This window comes from Pteronotus mesoamericanus, unplaced genomic scaffold (assembly GCF_021234165.1).
Source record: "Pteronotus mesoamericanus isolate MK-2021 breed Mesoamerican mustached bat unplaced genomic scaffold, CSHL_Meso_final contig_94, whole genome shotgun sequence".
NCBI classification, from domain to species: Eukaryota; Metazoa; Chordata; class Mammalia; order Chiroptera; family Mormoopidae; genus Pteronotus; species Pteronotus mesoamericanus.
The window spans coordinates 8,663,144-8,672,235 of record NW_026555285.1 but is presented as its reverse complement, the minus strand read 5'-3'; the positions used below and the strand labels follow the sequence as shown (position 1 = coordinate 8,672,235).

The 9,092-nt window shown below is 44.6% G+C and overlaps 1 protein-coding gene across 1 annotated transcript in view; it reads left to right on the top strand.

Annotated features, from left to right (window-relative positions):
* The first annotated feature begins 2,314 nt into the window (after positions 1 to 2,314).
* The window catches only part of DGKH (diacylglycerol kinase eta), a 204,703-nt gene continuing 197,925 nt past the window's right edge, over positions 2,315 to 9,092 (top strand). The window contains exon 1 of the mRNA XM_054586384.1: positions 2,315 to 2,537. Within this exon, the coding sequence (XP_054442359.1) occupies positions 2,478 to 2,537 (60 nt within the window). The 5' untranslated portion in view covers positions 2,315 to 2,477. The remainder of the gene's footprint in view (positions 2,538 to 9,092) is intronic.

Genomic DNA, 9,092 nt, shown 5'->3' with positions numbered 1-9,092 from the left:
ATCTATTATACATCAGAAACTGTACTGAGAACTAGGAAGATACACATCATTAGAGAAATTATATATAAAAATTAGTTTAATAGAATCTTCTAAGGCATAATGGTGTGGAGAGGGTACATTTGGTCTAAAAAGAGTGGCCAGTTCTAACCTGCAGTGGGGTCAAAAAACTTCATCAGGAAGGTGACTCTTAGGTTGAATCTTGAAAGAGGAGCAGGTATTTGGACAGCCTGGAGTAAGAGAAAGGGCATCCCATGAGAGGACACAAACAAAAATAAGGGGCTTGATACCGAGTTGCATGTGGGGAACTCAAGAGTATTTGTTGGGACTGGAGAAATGATACTGGCTAAGATATTAGGACTTTCATCCTACAGGTAATGGGGAGTATCTGAAGGGCTTATTAAGGGAATAACTCTCTTGATTTTGTATTTCAGAAGGTTTACTTTGGCCAAAATATGAGATGGAAGGAGTAGAGGTACAACTAGCTTAGAGAAAATGAGACTAATGAGGAAAGTAATACATTGTTTCGGGGGCTTGAAACAAAGGCCCTGAAACCAGGAACAGCACTGAAATGGAGGCAAAGTGATGGACAGGAACATGGGGTGTGAGGAGGAGGCAATGGAACAGAGATGGAAGAGCCTGGGACAATTTTTGGATTTCTCCTTTGGGTGCCTGGGTGGATTGTGGAGATATTTTACTGAGTGACTAGAGAGGGAAGCCAGCTCGCAGGAAAGTTAACTTCTGTTTCAGTAAAGCTGAGGTTATGGCCCCTGGGATGTCTGGGTAGAAATTTCTGGAAAGAAAATGCCTTTACAGAACTGGAGATCTGGGACAAGAATGGGAATTTATGAGTTAGCACATGGTTGGTAGTTGAAGTCATGGGTGGATCTAGATAGGCCAGGCAGCATTAGGAACAGGCCACGGGCAGACTACGTGGGCGCTTCAACGTGGAAGAGGTGGCCACGGGGCTGGGGGAGAAATGGTTAGAGGACTTGGAGAAGGAAGTGTCATTGGGGCCAGTAGAAGGGATAGGTTCCAGGATAACAGTTCGGTCCCCAAAGACTAACGCTGCAGATAGGGTAAACATGAAGAGAATTGGAGCTCTCCCCCAAACCCCATGGTTTAGAACATTTTCAAAGCCACAGACGATCTTTGTTAAGGTCCTGTCTGTCTGTGTAATAGTTGCCACAGAAGTCAGTTTGCAGGGAAGAACTAGTGGTAGTTTGAGATGTGGATGTGAGATTGGCAGGAGTTTATCTCCGCGAGAGCTTGGCCGTGAGGAGGTGAGCACTGGAGGCAGACTTGATCAAGTAAATGTTCTCAAATGTTCAGTTTGTTTTTAAAATGGGTGATTCGCGTTTGACATGATTAGGGGCCCTGGGAAGCTACTGACAGAAAGAGCCTGAAACTCCACAAGAGGAAGGAACCCGTGAGAGCCGATCTTGGATTGGAACTGGATGGAAACAGACTTAGGTGCCAGGAGAGATGTTCGGAAAAGCTATTTACAGCGTTTTCAAGGGGCTCCTAATTTGAATGCAGTGGTCGAATTAGAAGGCAGGTCGACTTCGGAACGGGCTTTCTTTCCAGGAAACCGATAACGATGAAAAATGAATAAAAAACTTTCTCTCAAACTTAACCCCTTTCAGAAGCTACCCGGTCTGCAATCTTTTTAACGTCACAACGAATCATCTCCCCCTGGCGCAGCTGGTTCAGGAGCGGCTCGGAAGTGTAGTCGTCTCCCTTGCTCGGCCGAAGTCGGGACTGTCCAGTGCGATTCCTGTTCACGCCTCGGCGCCCAGAGGAGGGGAGGTGCCTGCAGCGTGGGCAGCCGGCGCTGGGAGAGAGGCGGCCGCCGGCTGCCGGCGCCGGGAGACGGCGAGCGGGGTGGCGGGCGCGGGAGGGGTCTGCTGGGACTCCCGACCACCGCCGCTCCGCTCGCCAGCGCGTCCTCGGCCCCGCCCGGGCTTTCCCTGCCCCCCGACCCCGGGAGGGCCGCCCCTGGGCGCCCCGTGCCTGTGACCACCCGGCGGCCGCTTTCGGTTCCGTGCCTTATAAGGCCTGACAGGAGGGTCACGTGCGTCCCGGGCCGCCCGCCGGGAGGAGGGGGCGGCAGGAGGAGGGGCGGGAAGCGGGGAGGAAAAGGGGAGGGAGCCGGAGGCGGAGGAAAGAGCGAGGGGCGGATTCTGCGGCCGTGGGAGGCGGCGGCGGCGGCTGCGGCCGCGGCGGGGAGCGGATCGCGCGGAGCAGGACCGAGGAGGAGGAGGAGGTGGAGGTGGAGGAGGAAGGGACCGGAGCGGGGGCGGGAGAGCGCAGCGCGGCGGAAGCCGGAGACGGCGGGAGGGCCGGTGACTGGCCCCGGGCGGGAGCCGGGGCGACGGCAGCAGCGGCCGAGAGGACCGCGGCGAGGGAGGCGCATCCAGCGGCCCCGGCGGCGGCCCGGGTCCGCGCGCTCGGGCAGCCGGCGGGAGCGGGACGGCGCGATGGAGCCGCAGCACGTGCACCCCACGCCCTGCGCCCGCTGCCCGGCCTGGGAGGAATCGGTGGGTACAGCGCCGCGCCCACCCCCTCCCACTTCTCCTCTGTTTCCCCCGCCCGGGCCGGGTTCCGTTCAGGAAATGGCCCGGGATGAGGTCCCCAGCTGCTTCCCAGCCGGGGCAGCGCTTCCTCCGCCGCCCGGACTCCTCCTCGAGCGCAGCCCGAAGCGCCTTTGTCCCGCCGGCGGAGGTTCTTCCCGACGGGCCGCTGGCGAACCGCTGACGACTGCCCTGGGAGGACCATTTTTTCTCTTCATGGATTTCTCAACTTTGTGACTTGGTTTTAGAGCGTAGTAGGTAGGGAAGAGGCGAGGAGAGCCCCAGGCTCCAGGATCAGCGCGGGGGGCACGGAGGAGACCGGCCTCTCCTCCCGAGACCGCGCCCTGGCCGTCACCTGGGCGCGCAGGTTCCTGAGGAGCGGAGCTTGGGGAGGGTGGTAGCCGCTGGCAGCCCAGAACCACGCCTCCGGCTCCGTTCGCCGCTAAAGCCCCGGGCTTTTCTAGGGCTCCAGGGTTCTGCCCGGGGATGAGGCGGGAAGCTAACCTTGATTTCGCTGCACTGGAAACGCGGAGGTTGGGTAATTTTACCGATAGTAGTGTGTGCGTGCATATTTTGTGTGCAAGACTGAGGAGGAGGGGATTGGGGGCGGGGGGCGGCTTTGCGTTTGTTTCCTTTAACTCCTTTAACTTCCTTTCTTCCAACTCTGACAGGGCCACCGCGCAGCCCTCCCGGGATTCTACCCCGGAATCCCCATCTCGCTCACAGCGTGTGTGGGCTGCCTTTTCCCTGGCATCGAATTGTGGCTTTGCACGCCCTGCCTCGCTGTTTGCTACTCCGTCTTGGCGACATTCTTGAACCTATCTGAAAAGTCTCTTTCGAAATTTCTGGGCTTACCTTTGCTGTTTTTAACGTGTTCAGCTACCCTTCCCAGGGACTCCGCGAGTCGAGTCCTCTCAGCCTGGCCCCCTGCCTGCTGAGACCTTCTAAGTCAGGTGCCAGGCTTGGTTCTCCTTTTTCTTTCATAATATGTACACTCCCAGCTCCTTTGCCCAGAGTACGTTTCTCTGCCTCCTGCTTCCCGACCTTTCCTACGTGTCCTTGGACTCCGATCCTTCTGTATCTGCAGCTGTCCTTGCTTTTGTAAATTTGAACATGTTGTTAGGTTGCCCATCTGCTCATACTCTATTGTGATTATCACTGGGTACCAAATTTTACTTGAAATTAAACATAGACTTTAGTTTTGAAGTTTAAATGAAAGATCACTGAGAACTAAATTCAGTGACTGACCTGTTTTTGTTACTTTGTTACTTTTAAACTTTCTTAAATGAAGTCCCTTTGAACCTGGATACTGTAAGCCATCACCAAACACAATGGAAAATACCCAGTTATATCTATTTTACTTCAGGGTGCTAGTGCCAGAACTATTTTGTACCTGGAAATATACAGAGAAACTTTTTTTTTTTGTTCTACATCTCAAAATAACAAAAATGAAAATGCCCATTTATTAGCTTTTAAAACTGGAGCCCTGACACAAAAGTTTGAGTGAACCGTGACACCTATGCAGACTGCAGAACTTTCCTTAAAAGTTAGATTTATTTTCTTTAAACACTGAAGGCCTTTTATTAACTCAACAGATATTTTATCCAGCACCTCTTATGTTTCAGAACTGTTGGATATAGCAGTTAACAGCATAGTCACAAATCTTTAAATCCACACAGTGTATTTTCTTAACTAAACAATGTCTTGTTTAATATATGTTAATGATTTCCATTCAGATAGGCCAAAAAGCATCTTCAGAGACCTCAGGTATGTTGCATAAAATGATAATTTTGACAAAGTGATTTTATTTGAAGCTGTGGCCATACATGTATGACTACAAAGTCTAAGGGAATTTAAGTTCTTAAAAAAGTGAGTTAGCCAAATTACTGAGAAGTGGTATATACGAGAAAAAAGGACGGATAAATTAGAGAAAAAAGAGTATTTAAATGTTAATTACAGTCATTTGGAGATAACAGAGGAAATATTAGTTTAAATATGTTTTGAAGGGACACAAAATTCCTCACAATCAGGTATTCTTGAACTGTCCTTGAACATTGAAAGGGTCAATCAGTGATCCTTAAGAATCTAATCAAAAGCATGGGCTGTCTCCCAAAAATGTTCCTATGCCACATAGATACAAAATTTTAAATAAAATTTCAAGGGAAACATATTTACTGAAGCCCAATCTGTGGACCCTCAGAGACTTCAGGTTAAAAACAGCTGCTTTGACTTGGTTCCATTTCACAGTTATTTGAAATCTGTTTTTATAATTCAAATATAGGTGTATAGAATTCAAATACAGGTAATATTTTACTACAAAAGTATATTAATTTACATTTATGAAAATTAAACATACAAATTTTGATATTGGAATATCCAATGTCAAACAGGCAATGTTCACATTACGTAGACCCTGTTGCATTATCCCATGTTGCATACAACAGCATACATGTAAGGATTTACTCTCATTTTTTTTTCTTGATGGAAACAAAAATATGTTGTGTTAATCCTACATGGAACTAGTCACAGAAGAGTAAACATAACCTTGGGAATTGATGCTAAATAGTAGTAAAGAGAACAGCACTTATTGCTTGAAATGTTTTCATGTCTGTAGCGGAGAGACAGCTGCTGGACTTCATGACATTCTTTTATTTGAAGGTGAAATTAGGTTAGTTAGTTAGGTGGGGTCATGCAAATAAACTGTAGTCATATCATCACTCCAGCTAGGATGTTGGGTGTAAAAGATGATAAATATTAGCGTTCAGGTGTCTATATTTTCTTTACGGTAGCTTCAGATGTAATCAAGTCAGTGGAAATAGAGGTATCACCTAAATTTCTAGTCAATTAAAAATATTTGGGTTGTGGGCATAGGTGGGTAGGAAGATAGTCAAACAACCCTTATTCACAAATAATAGCCAAAACTTAAAAAGTGCGGGAGTATTTGCAAAGTGGTTCTTAGACAATGGAATGATATTAGGATATGTTTTATTTACTAAAAAATTTTAAAAAACATTTTATTTATTTTTTAGAGACCGGGGAAGGAAGGGAGTAAGAGATGGAGAGAAACATCAATGTGTGGTTGCCTCTTGTGCGCCCCCTACTGGGGATGTGTACTGCAACCCAGGCATATGCCCTGACTGGGAATTGAACCGAAGACTGCTTGGTTCTCAGGCTGGCACTCACTCCACTGAGCCTCACCAGCCAGGGCCCAAATGATTTTTTAAAAAGATTTTATTTATTTTTAGAGAGAGGGGAAGGGAGGGAGAAAGGGGAGAGAAACATTGAACAGGTTCCTCTCCAAGACACCACTACTGTGACTGAGCCCTGACCAGGAATCCAGCTGGCAACCTTTCACTTTTCACTTTGCGGGAAAACGCCCAGCCAGCTAAGTGAGCCACCCTGGTCAGAGCTGTCCAAATGATTTTTATATCTAGTTGGCTCTGATGGAACTATTCAGAACTAATGTAAAACTAAGTGGGAAAAGTGTCAAAGGAAAAATGGCCAAAATATAAATGAAAAGTTCTATGTATATTTATGCACTAGGTCTAGATGATGAAAGGTTTTTGCCTTAGGTGCAGAGCTGACCATATGTACACATGCAGTTGATGTCACAGTTAATCTCAATCTTTTTCATTCAGTTGACAACTAAGGTAACTTTAGTAAAGTTTTGAGTGTTAAACTCTAAATATGTAACAGATAGTGTATTATGGAAGTAGTTTTGAAGTTTGGATGGAAGTTTTGAAGTTTGTTCAACCTACAGTGCTCTTTGAATGATTCCCATTGGTTAGGAACGTGAGTCTCAGAACATGACTCTTTTTGAAGTGTCTACTTAGGTTCTTCAGGATATAAATGTAGACTTCTACATGTTGATGATAAAATATTTTTAACATAAAGCCATAGAACATACAGGATTAAAGTCATAAATAAACCTCTTTTGTTATAGTGATCAATAGCTCAAAATATTTATATGCTAATATTCATGAAGTTGTTATGAGAATGAGAATTGGCTGTTTCTTATATATTTCTATCTATCCAGTGTAATAGTTTTTTGGTTTTTTTTTTTAAATGGGGCAGGAAGCCCTCTTGAGTAGAAACTAATTTAGTGGTAGCTTCTATTTCCATTTTATCCTGAATGCAGTGTCTACAAGGCTTATGTCCAAATTTTTAATAGCGTGTTTGTGATATGTTCCAAAGATTTCAAAGTAACAATAATGAAAGAATTATGTAATACATATCTAAGAAATTATTTGAAAGTCTGAAAACGCTGTTAGGAGTCAAGGAAGTCATGTAAATCAAAGAAATAATGTAATGTACCACATATTTGAAATTCATTTCAGCTGCGATTTTGAGCTGCATTAAAATGGTTGAATATATTGAGGTCTTGACATTGCTATTATATTTTAAGGGAAGTGGATTGCATTGTAGATATACAATATACAGATTGGTTATTCATTCTGGAAACTTCTAATTTACAGACAAGACCTGAGAAAAAACTAATGGGTCAGGTACCTTACATTAGGGATTACTTGAAACATCTCTTCAGCAGAGATGATTGAAGAGGGTTTTCTCATAAGCTCTTTTTTGTGGGAAATGAAGTGATGTTCCTCCTATACAGTATTTCCACTCTTGAGTGTTCTATGTGCTAGGAAAATTGTAGAACAGGGATCACTTATTTAGCACAAATAGGCTAAGACTGGCTGTGCTTTCAAAGTCACAACCAAGTTTTAGAACTTGTTACAGGAGTCTTTGAAGAGCAGGGATAACTGTGAGGTTACCTTTTTATGAAGTAATGAATACTTTACTTTGAGGTATTAATTGTCCAGCTGTTGTACTTGAAGCTATTTTAAAGTATCTTTAAGCAATCACTGTTTGAATCAGAGTGAGAGGTTTATTCAGTTCTCTTTTTAAGATCACAGAATAAGTATGGGTATTAAACAATGCCTTTCAGTTTAATCACTTTTTCTGCCTGGATTCTGAAAGAATGTTACTATGTAAAACTTGAAAGCCTAAAGTATGAATAGAAACATAATTGACAGACTAATTCTCATTATATAGTGTGGTAAAGTGACTAGAACATTAGAATAGTAATCATATGATTTTTTAAAAAAAGATTTTATTTATTTTTAGAGAGAGGTGAAGGGAGAAAGAGGGAGAGAAATATCGATCAGTAGCCTGGTTGCCTCTTGTGCACCCCAAACTGGGGGCCTGGCCTTGCAACCCAGGCAGGTGCCCTTATCAGAATCAAGTGGAGACCTTTCCCTTTTTGGGAGGACACCCGAGCCACTAGCCAGGGCAGGAATCATGATTTTTGACTTTGGTTCCAGTTTGTGATTTTGGGCCACAATTTCTTTACATTCATTAAAAGAGGTTTGAACTAGGTCTTTTCTTCCAAAGGCCCTTTACTAGCTGTTCTTGTCTCCATTGTGAAACCACTGGACTTGGCAGTGACCAAGTAGCTAGGATGGGGTAAAGGCCATTATTTTGATTAGTTTTTTTCTGCTTAATTCTGCTCTTAGTAATAATGTTCTTCGTAGATATAGAATTACATATTTAGAGAGCCATAAATGTTCAAAGTTTATTTTGCCCAACTTCTTCCCTGACTAAAGAAGACAACTAAGCTGGAGAAATAACCTCTATCAATTAGTATTGCATGTGGGCAATCTCCCATCTTTGGAGATTCAAACAAACCAGCACTTTTTAATGACTTTCATCTACAATGTGTGTATACAGTATTGGAATTGAAACTTTCTAAAATCTCTTAGAACTGTTAGGGTTTTTTTTTTTTTTTTTGACAAAGCAATAAAATTATTGGGAGTAGTATTGCAACTAAAAAACCCCAGTAGAATCTTAGTTTGGACTACCATTAAAGGTTCTATCAACTGAAAAAGTAGGTCATGACAACTGAAAAAATACAAATGGGTAACTGAAGGCCCATGAACACGTTAAAGAGACTGCTTTGCTGAAATGTGAATGGACTCCACAGTCTGGCGGGGACATTTTTGCCGGACTTGGACTTTAAAATTTAGCTAACACCAGTTTGCTATCTGTGGGATAAGAGGGATTTATCTGTGGATGACAAGAGGAATCTGTAATTTTTGTATTTTCTCCGCTAAGCCCTTCCAGCCTCTCACTCCTGCACGGGTTCTTTTGACTCGGTGCCTGCACAACCCGCCCTCGCCCTCGAGGCTGCTATTCCCCTGTGTTGGCTTAACCAGCTTGCTTGGGACAAGTTGTGAGCGGTGCCTGTAGCCTGTTGATCCCATTTCCTCCTGCTCTACTTCGGGTTAGGGAGTGGCTCTCCCAGGACTTAACAATGTTTTTGTGCTGGGGCACTGGTTATTCGTATGGCTCCAGTGCATTGTTTTTCTCTAGGCAGTCGCGGGTAGCGCTTCAGTTTAGACCTTTATTTTGCATTCTGTCGTCTTGGGCTGCGAGTACTGTCTTGTTTCTGCTCTCTCCCGTCCTCCCCAGTTTCCTGTTAACCAAAGGCATCGCTCTTTCTGAACGAAAAGTTCTCAGAGC